Source organism: Caretta caretta, chromosome 8 (assembly GCF_965140235.1).
Source record: "Caretta caretta isolate rCarCar2 chromosome 8, rCarCar1.hap1, whole genome shotgun sequence".
Taxonomy (NCBI): Eukaryota; Metazoa; Chordata; order Testudines; family Cheloniidae; genus Caretta; species Caretta caretta.
In genome coordinates this window covers 97,818,936-97,834,289 of record NC_134213.1, presented here as the reverse complement: position 1 = coordinate 97,834,289, position 15,354 = coordinate 97,818,936, and the positions used below count along the sequence as shown (strand labels likewise).

The following is a 15,354-nucleotide window of genomic DNA, read 5'->3' as shown; positions in this document are numbered from 1 at the left end:
GCATTTTTATTAAGGAAAATATTTGTGTTATATTGCTACTCTGATTCATCGTCATGCATTTATGAAGTCAGCCAGCTGGAGTTATATATGGAGGGCGTGGATATTGAATGTATCGTACAATCAATCAGTCATACAAAGTGTTTCCACTAAAAAATCTTCAATTGCAAATCCAAGAACATTAAACAGACCAACACCAAATGCTGTGTCTAAAATATCCACATTCTAAATGCTTTTAAAACATATGCGAAGATTCTCAAATTGTTTTATACAATGGATGGGTTTTTTCCCATGGAAATACCAAAACCTATTTGTAGTGTGAGATTATGGCAATGTCAAGGATGTTGTTTTGGATTGGTAAATGGGACTACATTTGCAATAGTCTCTCAGCCACAGATGAAGGAATTAGTATGTCTCGTGCTTGAGTCACCCTGGGTGTGGTAGCATGTTATATTGACAACCTGGCAACCTTAGAAAAAAATTTGTGGGTAGGTGTTCACTGTAGAATTAACTCAGGCTCTTACCTGGGTGTGGTCCCTAATCCCACTCCTATCCACATGCAAAACCCTCTCACTGAGTTCAGTGGTACTTTCAACCTGGGCTAGAAAGCTCATCTGGGTTTGTGGACTAAAAGTCATTTGAAGCTGTCACTGAAGCTGTTAGCCCACCTACTTTGCATTATATGCTAAATCACTTGAGTGCTGATAGTCCTCCAATGCCTTCCCACAATTCCTGCTGTGTACCAAGAAGGACAAACAAGTTCTCCTACAGTTCTCTTAAAAAGAATCATAGAGCAGGTCAGTTTACTGCAGCACAAGGGGATAGGCCCATAGCTAGCAACACACGCAGGTGAGTGCAACACCAGTGAGTACCCAGTGACTCTGGTTTGGCTTTGCAATGTGGCAATTTGCACCTGGACTGTTTGCACCTACTCTCGTGTACTGATCACCTGAGTGAAAACGTACCCTGAGTATTCTCTTTCTGAATCTTCTAATGTGTAAATAATGACAACTTGAGCTGTGCCCAACCGCAATTCTGGATCCAATCCCCTGCCCCAGGTTTTGGGACAGTTAGCATTTGGCTGTCAGCTTTGTACATAGGGCCTTTCTCCACTAATATGCATTTGTGTGCTTCGTTCAGTTTATATATCATCTACATGTAACGAATAATTTGACGTAGATATAGTCATTCCTGTATAAAAACCTGAGGGGGGGGGGCAGGGTCCATTTTAAAACAATGTATTCCTGCTGAGTAAATTATATTGATAAACTGAAAACTAGGCAAATCTCTGATTTTTGAGTGTAACTATGTTTTCAAGAAATAAAGCCACCAAAGATTAAAAACACTCAACATATTTAAATGGAACAGAATATTGGCAGATTAGGGCGCAAAATGTCTAGTTTGACTTGGCTCTGTGTAATTACCACATGTTTTTAATAGCCTAGTAGTAAAAACCAATAAAACCACTAGAACCAGTGAAATCATAATGAAACATTTCAACATTGGTATTTTTTTCTGTTTGTTTTTGCTTTTTCTTCTAGCCCTTACAGTGGTTGTGGTAGATGCAATGTGAGATATCAGTTAACATAAAACATTTTTAATTCTGCTTCTCTTGCTTTTTCCATCTTATTAAAATACGCTTCTCTGGGAAAAAATGCTAAAGATGTAATGTCCCTGTAAGCAGGGTCTGAATGTACTCTCCCCTGACAGCTAATTGGGGAGGGAGAGACTACAAAAGCAAACTGTATTTACATGAACACACCTACTCTGCATAGGTATCTAGCAGACAGGAGCTGTGTAGCTGCAAGTGATCAGCTTTGGTTGGTGTTGGGTTACAAATCACTTTAGTTGTGCTGGGCATAGGTGACTGAGTTTGTCACCTTTGCCACTCCCGAATTCTGGGGCTATTCTGCACTGGCATACTCCCCCGGGTAGATTAGAGCAGTCTCAGGGCTTCTCTTTGCTATGCTGGCTGCTGGTAACCCCCAAGGGCTGCTTAATTGCCAGGGATGAGTGGGATACAGATATGCCCTGGCCAGGCACCTTTTCCCCCAGCCATGCCTTCTGTACCCAGGCTAGGGAGCCACTATGGCAGTTCTGGCAATCCCCCTCAATACTGGGGGGATTCCTTGAAGGGATGCCTAAGCTGCCTTTAAGGCTGCTTTGTGCCACAGGAGTGATGCAGATAAGCCAACATAAAGCTGAGGACCTGGGCCAAAGTGTCCCTGATAATAAATTCCAGGAATATAACTACACATTCTTAATTGATGTAATTTCCTATGTTATTTCCTCCAGTTAATCTCTCTCTCTCTCTACATGGGGAATCTGCAGCTGTGGCAACAGGTATGAGCAGCATCAGCTGGTTTGCAGATGCCATGTCTGTATCCTCCTCCAAGAGGGGCCTTTGATGCTGCCAAAAAGTCCACCAGCATCTCACAGATGCACTGCCTGATTCCTGAAATAGGAGTGAAAGCAGAAGCAGGAGACATTCTTCCGCTGGCACTGGATCCATGTTGCTAGTTCCGGTTGCTGGGAGGTAGCTAAGCTGGATGTGCCGATGGGCTAACAGCATTTCCAGTCTGTGCCATGGGCTGGCCAGACAAGTTCTCCCACAGTACACCATGAATCAAGCCCGATTGCAGCCACAGCTAGCATGGGCACTAAGAACCCTGGGAGATGCCCCCAGAAGCCACAGTGTCTAACCTGTGTCTGCGTAATGCAGTATGGAGGTGTCACAGCACAGCTATGAGGCTTGCATAGCAATGCAGTATGGACGCTCAAGCATGAGCTTGGAAAGAATGAGTCTGCAGGCCTGGGTCATGCAGACCTGGGTTTAGTATATAGTGCAGACATACTTCTAGAGGTCCCAGTCAGAGTCCCGTTTGAGTGATGCACTGGACAAACATAAAGAAAAGATAATCCGGGTCCCAAAGAACTTACATACAATCAAAGTATAAAATTAGAGACTGCGAGTGAATACAAAAACTGACAAGGTAACAGTGAGGTATGATCAGTGTAATAGGCAGTAGTCACAGCACACTGGCATACAGAAGGCATGCACTGCAGTGATGGCTGAGGTTTTTAATGGCACCATTGACACAATGTGAGCTAAACATTTAATATTCTCAAAGCAAAGTCTATTTATCAATGGGGTATAGGTGCCCAATACAACTAGCAGAGCATTCATTTTAAAGTACATTTCCTTCCTGTCCAGAGACCCTACAAAAATGTTTCCATTTTGCAATTTCATATCTAAGACTTCCCCATGACCCACCACCAAAAGATGGTGAGAGAAGGTAAACCATTATGTAGGATTAAAGATATTCATTAGATAAGCAAGACTCACTCAGGACCACTGGCTTCTTCCTCTGAGTGAGAAAGCTTTTCCTTCTGAGAGGTGTATTTTGTGGAAATTATACCATTTTCTAATGCTAGGATTGATTTGGGTCTCTTGAGGCCTCACTACACTCTTACGAGCTGCCATACCTCTAAACTCATGGAGGCATTCAGGTTAAGATCTTAACATTTGCTGCGACTGTTCCAGGAAGCAAATAGATGGATCTCCTGCACAGAGTTTGATATTGCGTGTGTCTGATATTGATACCTATCTTTCGAAGCACTATGACCACCAAGAGGACATCTAGTCTTGAGTCTTGTTTCGACTTTTGTGTTGGTAATTTGAACAAAGGAAGGTTTAAAACAATATTTTTAAATGTGGGGAGCTGAGTTCACAACTGTAGGATCCTAATTAGGACATCTTTTTTGGAAACTTGCATCAGACACCTAGCTGCCTTAATGATGGGAGCCATATAGTGATGTGTAGTGATATACTATGTGTATAGTCCAAGAGCCATCCTGACATCATAGGGTAAGAAACTACACCTAGATATTATGATGCATGGTGTCCTATATATACCTAGAAGATAGATTAGGAAAGAAGGCTGAGGGCAGGCAGTGTGGGTTTGCAGTCCTTCATAGATCTTACCATTTGACTAAGGACTTGTCTATATGGTGTCTCAGTGGACACTAGCTGGGGTATAAAGTCTACTGTGCATCAGCATATCATGCACTAACCAGCCTGCATGGACCCTGCTGGTGTGCACTAAACATTCCCTCGTGCACTTAATTTGAAGTTTGAAACAACAGCATCCACATGGGCCAATTAGTACTCACGAGCTGCAGTATAAATTCTAGTGCATGCCAGCTTGTCTTGCGCACTAATGTACTGTGTAGACAAGGCCAAAAAGTAGCATATGGCTTTGCTGGCTGGCACCCTGATGGTACTTTTTAGCTGGCAGTCCATGGCACCTTGGAATCAAGGTGTGTGGGCAGACCTGTCTAAGAAGTAGGTACCATATGACTGAACTATTCATTAAAAACATTGGGTCTGCCCTGCCCCTTTTGCAGTCATTTACACCTGCACAAAGTAGGTGTAAAAAGCTACCAGTTCAGAATGAAAGGATTTTACAGTCACTTGCACAGATATAAATGACTACACAAGGAGCAAGGCAGTGGAGAATCAGATCTGATGGTGGTTATAATTTAGCGTCATTTTTGGTTTAGTGAACTGTTCCTCATCTGATCCTGATTTCTGCAAATGTATTCATCATGCATAGGCATTTTCTGATAAGTTTGGATGAATCAGTTCTATTCTAGGGCTTGTTCAGGAATTGTTTGCTTTGCATATTTGAAACTACTCTTTAATTATTTGTGAAATGGAGTTCTGTGCCCCTGCCGATTATTGTGGGGGAGGGGCATGCCCTTGCTTCCCCCTGCCCCTTGTGCAAGCCCCTGCTTTTGGCAAGTGCTGAATAAATTGCCCTCTCTGAATAGACTGTTTAAATTCATTTCATAAATTTTCCCATAGAAGACACCTTAACATTCAGCAATATTTTATAGCACCAGCTAAGGACTTTCAGAAACTGATGTGGCAGGCATAACAATAACAAAATACACAGGTATTTGACAGGAAATAGTTTGTGATCTTTGTACCTACCTGGTTCTGTATCCTTACACAAATCCTTTCCCCCCAAGATCTACCTAACAAAACATGGAAGTTTGAATGTTCTGAGCACATCATGCCGTCCCCCCAGCCCAGCTTTGAACAGTGTAGTAAGAATACATTAGCCTATTTTCACAACATCAGGTTTATTTAAAAATGTTCTTCATTGCAAACATTGGTAACACACCCAGCAGAATTTACTGTAACCGAAGATTCGGTAGATGGCTGAAAAAAGAGACAACATTCAGTATAGTCCAACCCATGGTATAATGAAAAATAAAAAGCCAGTTTCCACAGCAAACTCCCTACAAAACCCAAATATTACTCATCTGCATTGGATTCCAGTCTGTGTTTATTCTGCCCTTGGAATGAAGCGTATTCGTCAAGAGCTTTGAGCACTGAGCTTACACATATACAGTGGAACAATCTCTAAATAAAAGGAGAGAACAGTGAACACTCTTTAGCACCAATGCTTATGTGTTAGGGCTTGCATGGTTCTGCCATTGCAGGTATATTGTACTGATTCTACTGCAGAGATAGATTTTTACAAATTTCTGTGTGGATCTGGCACTTAGAAGGCAAAATGTCCTTTGCAAGAATCTAGACATCTTTGAACAATATATTGCAGTTTGATGCCTGTCTTTGAAGTGTGTATAACAGAATAGCTTTTTGAATGTGTTTTCTTGCAGATAAATATTTTGCTCTGCTTTCAGTTTGTGGCATTATTAGTTACAAATTTGCCTCTTGAGATCAGTGCAATTTTCTTAGAGCTATTCTAAAACTAAACGAAAACTCTTTGTTTAAGGAGTAGAAGAGAAGATGAAATTAGCACACTTTCAGTATGTTTTGCGAATTAGTTTCTGGCAGCAATACATCTACATAAATGCCATGTTCGTAATTAGTGAGATGCAAAAAAAAGGCTTTTGTCAGAATTAATTAAAAAGGGGTTAAATAAAAAAGCCAAAGCAAAAAAGGAGTGTCAGATACTATACTGGAATCAAATCAGTTTGCCCAGAGAGAACCCAAGTTGTCCATTGGTTAATTTCCCAGTATTAAAATCATCCCCCTAAAGAAGCCCCTGATCTCTTTCAAGCCCCTTGTATCTTTTCTGATCACAGCTCATCTCCTAGCTCCGGTACAAGCATGCTGACCATAACTCCACATTTTTTTCCATATAAGACAGAGTCCTCTCTCCAGCTGTGAGGTAGTGATTGGGTACCAGGTCACTGGGTATCAGATACCATCAAACGTAGCAATTACACATTTGTTTCCAGTTCATTGATTTCAATAGTGCAGTGGTCTTTACTGTTGGATTTCTTTGTGTGGTTCCCCGCTGGGTTTAGTTCTTGCTCCACTTGTATAGGTATATGGTGCTGAAACGCTTTCACTGTTTCTGGCCCACGAGACTCACTCATGTTCTTCACACAACCATTTCTCTGGTAAGCCATGATTTGATGAATGCTGATGGGTTTAGGTTCACAGATCAATGGCACCTATGTGGGAAACAGCAAGATGCTGCATATTATCACTGCTAAACACAGGCAATGAATCCCATCCTAATGATGCAGTTGCACTAGATGCCTATCTGGCAAAAAATGCCTATGCAGGTTGGACACCTAATTCCCAGTGAAAGTCAATGGGAGTTAGGTGCCTAACCTGCATCGGCAACAAGGAGGGTTGGGGAAAAGTGCCTATCTGCATCTTTGGACACCTAAATACTTTAGTAAATCTGGCCCTTGGTCCGTCAGCAGAACTGTTGTTATCACTGGAAGTTCAACCATTCTTCAAGGCAGTATATCTCCCTTTGTTTAGAAAGGGGATGAATGGCTAAGTGAGTGTCTATTTATATTCACCCTGGGCCCAATTTTTAAAGGTATTTAGACACCTAAAGATGCAGATTGAAAATCCCACTAGGTACCTATCTGCATCTTTAGGTGCCCAAATACCTTTAAAAATCTGGCTCTTTATTCCTTCCTGCATGAACAAGAGACAGCTAAGAAACTTAAATGTAAACAAATGCAAGGAAGAAAAAAGGAAAAACTACTTATGAAACATTATAATCAACCTGCAATCAGTGTTCATTGTCACAGGATTTGATCAAAGCAAATAATTTAGTAAGATCCTCAAAAGAGATGAGTAGGAAAAACGCCCACAGTTAGTTAGATTACCAAGTTACAAAGGCTACAAATCCTAATGTTTCTGGGCCAGATGGAGTCATGTACAATACTGCATTATCATGGGGCTCCTCCTTATTGACTACTGATGCTATGAGGGGTTTTGTCTTTCTCTGAAGCATAATGTAGAGCAGTGGCAGGCAAACTTTTTGGCCTGAGGGCCACATCGGGTTTCCGAAATTGTATGGAGGGCCGGTTAGGGGAGGCTGTGCCTCCCCAAACAGCAAGGTGTGGCCCGGACCCCGCCCCCATCCGACGCCCCCCCCGGGACTCCTGCCCCATCCAACCCTCCCGCTCCCTGACTGCCCCCAGAGCCCCCACCCCTGACTGCCCCCTGCTGCACCATCCAAACCCTCCTCTCATTCCTGACTTCCCCCCCGCCCCCCAGGACCCCTGTCCCATCCAACCACCCCTTCTCCCTGTCTGCCCCTGGAACCCCTGCCCCTGACTGCCCCCTGCTCACCCATCCACCCCCCCCCCCTCCTTCCTGACTGCCCTGCTGGGACCCCTGCCCCCATTCAAACCCCCTGTTCCCTGCCCTCTGACCGCTGCGACCCCTATCTACACCCCCGCCCCCTGATCACCACCCCAAAATTCCTTGCCCTCTATCCAACCCCCCCCCCCCGCTCCCTTCCCCCTTACTGCACTGCCTGGAGCACTGGTGGCTGGCGGCGCTACAGCCGTGCCGCCCAGAGCACCGGGTCAGGCAGCCGCGCCGCCCGGCTGGAGCCAGCCACAGAGCCCCGGGTCAGGCCGCGATTCTGCAGCTGCGCTGCCCGGCAGGAGCTCACAGCCCCGCTGCCCAGAGCATCGTGCTGGCGGCGCAGTGAGCTGAGGCTGCGGGGGAGGGGGAACAGCAGGGGAGGGGCTGGGGGCTAACCTCCAGGGCCAGGAGCTCAGGGGCTGGGCAGGAGGGTCCCGTGGGCCGGATGTGGCCAGTGGGCCATAGTTTGCCTACTTCTGATGTAGAGGCTACTGCTGAGCCAAGACACCAGACTGAACAGACCATTGGTCTATCTATGCTTTGGCACCTCCTTGCCTTCCTTTTACCAACCTATCATCTAGACCTCTGAGCTAACGTACGTTTTTGCCCTCTGTGCTGTTTCAAAGGAAAAGAGGATTTTATTGATTGATTTCACAAGTAATGTGTTGAAATATCCTTAAAATAGAAACCAAGATGGTCTGATAGGGAAAACAATACGCAAATATTGGCAGAGGAAGGAGGTGGGCTTGCAGCTGAGACAATCTGCCTTTTGGGTATATTTGACTAACTACACTAAATGTGCAGCCAAAACATAAAGACGACTAATGGTATGTTTTAAAATGGTTATTGAGTGCCAAGTAGAAAATAAATCTCCCTGCAAACAAGTTTACAATCCTTTAGGGGGATTGGGTTATATTTTTGAATGAAACGCTATGCTCCAGGACAGAGTTTCAAGAATCTTCCTCCAAAGGAAACTAATAGTACTAAATACAGTAATAAAATGCCAGGAGTCCTGTATTATGCAGAAGGTCAGACGAGATGATCATAATGTTAGTTTCTGGCCTTATAATTGATTAAATATTTTTCTGTTAGTCTGTATGCTTAAACAAGACTCCTAGTTTACCCAAGGTTTTAAGGGCTCCGTCCTGTGATCAATGGGAGTTGAGAGTTGCTGAGCACCTCTCAATATAAGACCCTACCTAACAAAACATGAAAGTTTGAATGTTCTGAGCACATCATATCAAGCAGTGACAATGGGATTCACCAGAAAGACTGGGCAGTAAAATGGGAGAAATGATCAATAATAATTTACTATTCTTATTACTATTATTTAGTTAAGCTCTGCATGAGCTGGATGCTATGCAAGACCTAGAAAAAGACAGTCCTTTCCCATGGAGAGTGAGAGAGAAACACTTAATTACAAGCTGTCCGGGTTGAGCAGAGAAAGTTTATTGGGGTCACTCCAATTAACAGAAGTGATTGGGGACTAACACTTAGGTGGACTAGCAGCAATAGGGCTAGTGCAAGAAATCTGTTTTAGAAAGGGATTTGAATGAAGAGGGGTCACCTTTTGCACCAGGAGTGGGAGTTCCAGGTGTAAAATGAGGCATGGAAGAAAACACCAAGAGAAGAGTGGGAGAAGGAAACAAGGGGAGTGGAGCACAGGGAATGTGAGAAGAAGTAAGAGGAAAGAAAAGCAGAGATGTAAGCAGGGGCTTGCATGCGATGTAGAAGGTGTGAAGATGCCAGTGGAGGGATGTTAGAGGGGAGTGACATGTTCACAGTGGTGGAGGGAGGAAGATTATTTTAGCAGTGGGTGTTGTGAGCTGTGCTACAATATTCACTGTGATCATGAACATATTCTTCATTTGCCCTTTTCTGTACACGCACAAAGATGGTTGCCATCTTGCTTCGGATCACAATTTCACAATCTGATTTTTTTTGTGCGAGAGTGGGCTTTTTGCATGATCTGATACTAAAAAAAGCATTGTCCCAAAACTTCACAAGAAAGCAAAATGTTGGGAGTTGTGAACTCACCCAAAATGGAAAGAGAAATTTTATGGATAAAATTTCATGGAAAAAACTTCTGTAGAGCTCTGTTTACACCCCGACCCCATTTAATACATATTCCTGAGGGTCCTACATGTGGCACGTGTAGGGTGACCAGATGTCCTGATTTTATAGGGACAGTCCCAGTTTTTGTGTCTTTTTCTTATATAGTCTCCTATTACCCCCCCAACCCCTGTCCTGATTTTTCACACTTGCTGTCTGGTCACCCTAGGCACATGGCATTTTGTGCAATGTGCTACAGAGCCCACAACAGAGTGTTCTGGGTTCTCTAATATTATTCAAACAAATACCTTGCACTGTATGGTCATACTCCTGGGACTGACTTTAAAAAGCCATGACTCTGACGCTACCTGCTTAGTTAGGTGATGGTGCACAGTGATGAAGTCTAACTGCTATCCTATATTTGGAGATACCGCCTATTCCCACCCCCAGAGTTTAAAATATCACCCTCATTAAAGGGCAACAATCAATTGTTTAGACTCCATAACATATCGTCCGTACTGTCCTAAAAAAGGTAAATCCTTTACACTAATGCTACAAATATTACCTACTTTTGAATTTTGATCCATAGCCTAATTTTGTTCTTTCCATTAATATAAATTTCATCCAGAATAAATGAATGTGAGATGTTGATGTTTAAAATATTTTTATACTGACAAGGAGTTCATTGCTCCAGACTGACTCATTTTGTTTTGTTCTTACCTCATCACCATCCTTGGTGAACTCCTTTCTGCAGACATGAGCCATGATTCCAGCAGCTAGGGCATCTCCCAAGACGTTGATCATTGTTCTAAATCTGTCTCTGACAAACAAAACAGTGGTGTTAGGTGACAGGTGCTCTGTCTTGGAAATAGTCATACCTGCAACAGGTACATACTGATTCAACACTTTAAATATTTAGAAAAAATGAACTCAAGAATAATCATTGCTGTTTTCTCCATAGTCTGTAAGCTATTTGCCTCTGTTCATAGTTTTGTATTTGAGTATTTAGATATTAAAAACTCAGAATATTGTCTGATTTGGGGACTGATCCTGCAAAATGTCAAGTTCCTCAACTCAAGTGAGTTGAGGGCAATCAATATCTTGCAGGTCCCTGATAAATGAAGAATCACAGCAACCAGAATGCTGGTTAAGGAGATCACTGTGTGTAGCAGAGTCTGCAGTCTTCCAGAACAACATACCCAAATAACAGTGCTTTCCTGGCAATATCAAACTAACAGGAAACAGTCAACTTATATCACACTCCTGTCTGAAAACACCTTACCTGCTATCGTTACAAGTAACACTTAAGACTAGGACAGAAAGAAATGAGAGAGAATATTTTCAGTTTATTGACTTTGTGCATTTGACAACATCTGTATAATAGATTTCATGATTCTCATATCCTGGGACCAATTTCAGTGTTCTCCCTGTTTAGTCAGTTAATCAGTCTGTTTCCCCTTGTTATAAGAAAAAAATATTTTTAAAAAATGGATTGTAAAACCACAAATATTGATGGGACTCACGGACAAGGGTAGTATCTGAAACTACTTTTAATACATTATTTCCAGTTGACAATATTTCAAGTTAGAGAGACAAGGTAGGTGTGGTAATACTTCTCCCACCTTGTTTCGTTCAGATCCTGGAATCAATATGGCTACAGCTACACTGCATGTATTTCAAACTAACTGTATCCTTTTGTGTGTGAAACACCAATATGATAAAGTTTTCAGTGTAACTTAATTTATGAATTTGTATAATAAAACTGAGATTCAGAATCATTCAGATGTTTGGCTTATAAAAATGAATGAAGGTTCAATATCGTACTACTCAGATTTCAAAGCATATAGAACACAGTGGATTTAAACTCTATGGGCCAGACTTTTCATACACTGTATGCATGCCTAATTTGCAAGTATATTTACATGCCTAATTAGATGCACCTCCATGCAGTTATCCAAATTACATATACAGTTACAGTAACTACACATGAAAATTGCATGTCTACTGCACTTGAAAATCTGGACCTAGATGTATCTATCCCTCTTAGCCTTAACTTACTGCTTTTGACTCTGCTTTGATGAAGATCTTCACAAGTAAAAGTAAAAAGCAAAAATATAGTTACAGCAGGTGTTTGCAGTTGGTGCTGTTATAATCTTACAAGGTTTTTCTTAGCTTGTGAACAAGTTTTGACTCTTGGAGAGACATGTTAGATGGTTAGCTTTGGGCTCTGCCTAGAGGCAGCTTTGAGTGGGAAGAAGCTATTTTGGAGTCTGATAAGAGGGTACAGTTATATATAATCAGATACAAAACTTGTACTCAACATTTTAACGAAGTAGGTAAGAAGTGTGTGTATGTTTTTTCTTGGGAACTGGATAAAATTATTAAATTCACGTACCCACTAAGGTTACCTAAATGAGTTGTTCTGCAAGCAATACAACTAATGCATTGTAATGGAGATTTCAATTCTATCAGATAATTTAAGCAACTTTATATTTTTCTACCCCCAAATGTAATGATGAAAATATTTGTAAAGCTAGCCACAGTATAGACAGATCAGTTCACTCTGCACCTATAGGTTTATGAAACTGCCAAGCACTAGTCCAAGAAATGTAAGTATGCCCTTCTCACTCAAGGTGACCTGCAAAAGAAAAAAATTGGGCATGCAACCTTCTTTGATCTTTTTATAGAGCCTGAAGTGGTTTTTTGTTGTTGTTTTTAAATTTCTGCTGGTTTTACACTAGAAATTCAAGGCTTGTCTAAGCTGAAAGGCTCTGATGACAAGACAAATAGTGAAATGGTGACTTTACAAGTATTGAGTCAGAGCCGAGTAATTGAGACGGGAAGAGCTTTTTAGTCAGTGTGTTTAAACACCTTGTTTTTGTTGAGCTTTGTTATCTGTTAAAGAATGGCTTTGTTATAGATTCAACACCCTTGCCCTTTAAAGGTTAGAGGTCACAATAAACATCCCAGAAACATCCCAGAAGTTCTCCAGCAAAACCAAGAAAAGCCAGACTTCACATTCCTGATATTTTTGAAAGTAAAAAATAAACTTACAAAAATACTCAACCTTCAGGTTGTCTAAGCCTCCTACAGAAACAAAAAAGGCCACAAGCCCAACTTTTTCCCCCCCGAATACTTCATAAAGTACTTTCAGTGTGGTAAGTTTAAATAAAATACAGTGAACTTGTAATTGCACTTTTGTAGCATCTTGTGCAATGGATCTTTACTGTATTTAGAGGAATCATGAAGAAATGTAAGATTGTAGGACTTACTTAGAATAAAAGAAAAGCAGCTATTGTAAAGAGAGAGAGGGTACTATATCTACTGGATATAATCAGAACTGCTCAACTATGGCCTCATCTACACTGCAAAATGTTATCATGTCTGAACATGAATGCCAACAGTTGAGTTAACTGATAAAATGCTGAACTGTTTAGATTATCTCTGTAGACCTGGCCTGTGCATTATCAGAGCTAAGACCTGAACTGCTCATAATCTAGATACCAAAAACTTGAACAGTTTTGAATAATGAAGGATATGAAAGTTTAAATCTGCTCATGGGCAATTCACAAAGAAAGAGCTGAAATTCAAAATAAATAATTTGTTATTAATTCAGCTCGCTCTGGCCACAGACACTATACTGCTAATGAGGAGTCTCTGTTAGTTTGGGTGCCTTCTCAAGTCTATCCCTGTTGTCTCTGTGAAGTTCCCAGTGATTATGATGTGCAGAAGTGACAGCTGTGACACCCTAAGCGTCTGTGGATTGACATGCAGAGTACAGAAAAACAACTTGATTTGCAGATGGAAGGAAGGTTCAGACACTAAGTTACTTACAATGCCCAGTCAACTGCAATAATTAAAGTGATGTCATCTGTAGGCAGCCCAACTGATGTCAGAACAATGACCATAGTCACAAGGCCAGCTTGTGGGATCCCTGCAGCACCTATGCTGGCAGCTGTTGCTGTGATACTTTAAACAAGAAGAGGAACAATAAGATTTTACAGCCATATCACACGGCTGGCAATAACACAAAGTATCTCTACATGACTGTTTCTGGACCAGAATCACTCACGTACAAGCCACTGCAACAGGAGTTGATGAACTGTTATTAGAAATCAGCCAGATGGCTAGAATGGGACACATTAGCCTGCTACATTTTCATCTTTTATGCCTATAGCCAAGTGGGTGAGCTCCAGTGGTAAGATTCTGCACTGCGCCTCTAAGTCATGGCACAGAACTTCTGACCTTAAGGGAAGGGACGGCAGCTAAAGTGGCTTTAAGCTACTTTTGCACCCTCCTGATTCTAGGCTGCTTTGCAGCCTTCAGTGTAATTTAAACAGTTGTGGGGGCCTGTCTCGATGATGTCAGCCTGTCCCCAGAATCTCTTCAATGCTGCATACTGCAGACTTGAAGTTGATACACACCCACCCTCAGTGTAAAACCTATGTCAAGGCTTGCAAGGAGGTCCTTGGAACGAACCTAATAGATGATGTCTGTAGTTCCTGCACCAAGGGAATCCTCCTCTGCCAGTCCTTTTATGCTGTTCTAGCCCTTCTAGCCAGCATATATGAACGGGAGTAGGGGTGAGGATCTCATCCTAGATCCTGGTTTCATCTATTTGGGTCTAAGTATGAAGCAAGCATGAATGATTTCATCCTTCTCTTATGTTTCTGGAAAATAGAAACCAGTCACTACTCCTGTTTGATTCTCATATTTTTCAGCCAGGCAGGAAGAGGGCAGGGGGACCTGGCAGACATAAATTCCATCCTCTGGAAAAGAGAGGATAGTTTTGTGATTAAGGAATTAGGCTGGAACTCAAGACCACTGGATTCAGTTTGTCTCTGCCACAGGCTTCCTGTGTGACCTTGGGCAAGTCACTTAGTTTCTATATCCCTCAGTTCCTCATCTGTAAAACAGGGATGATAATAATATTTCCTGTCTCCTACCCTTTGCCTGCCTCATCTACTTAGTCTGTAAGATCCTCAGAACAAGGACTGCCGTTCACTACATCCTTGTACAGTATTTAGCACAATGGGTGCCAGTCTCCAATCTTGGCTGGGGACTCTAGGCTCTACCGCAATACAAATAGTGAATGAATGAACTGAAAATTTCATTTTTATTTGACACTGAGTATTGAACCAAATGTCTGACTTCAAATAAGAAATGGGACTGAGTCAGAGTGTTTGGATCATGATCTAGGTGAGACAAAGCTTAGGTGTTTTCAGATTGAGGGTACCATTTTGAGTTCCTCTTCCCCATATTCAGTGGGGGGAGTCTTAGATCAGGATTCTAGTTTGAGACCATCTCTGATACAAATATTAGTTTCCATGCAGGCTTAAGCTCTCTACTACATACTTGTTCAGTGTTCTATTTAATTAGTGCTCTTTTTTGGAAAATGGATTCCCTTTTCTAGGAGCATAAATGATTGGGTAGATTGACAGATGGAAAGAGGTAGATAGGAGGAAGAGAGTTAGGCCAGCTACTAGAAAAGACAAAACATAAATATAAAGACAGTAAGTGGGTGACTTACTAAAGAAAATAGTAAGTAATAACCATTTGCATTTATACAGTACCTGTCATCCCATGATTTCAAAATTCTTTACAAACATTAGTTAATTAAGCCTCAAACTGTTGTTATCCCTATT

The 15,354-nt window shown here is 41.8% G+C and overlaps 1 protein-coding gene across 3 annotated transcripts in view; it reads right to left on the bottom strand.

Moving 5' to 3' along the window:
• Positions 1–5,125: 5,125 nt before the first annotated feature.
• Positions 5,126–15,354, bottom strand: part of SLC1A7 (solute carrier family 1 member 7) — a 94,112-nt gene continuing 83,883 nt past the window's right edge. For 2 of the 3 annotated variants that reach the window (XM_048862348.2, XM_048862347.2), the window contains exons 9-11: positions 13,544–13,678; positions 10,430–10,529; positions 5,126–6,492 (exon numbers count right to left, since the gene is read on the bottom strand). In XM_048862348.2, coding sequence (XP_048718305.1) covers positions 6,256–6,492; positions 10,430–10,529; positions 13,544–13,678 — 472 coding nt within the window. In that variant the 3' untranslated portion in view covers positions 5,126–6,255. The remainder of the gene's footprint in view (positions 6,493–10,429; positions 10,530–13,543; positions 13,679–15,354) is intronic. The other variant, XM_048862349.2, reaches the window with a different exon arrangement.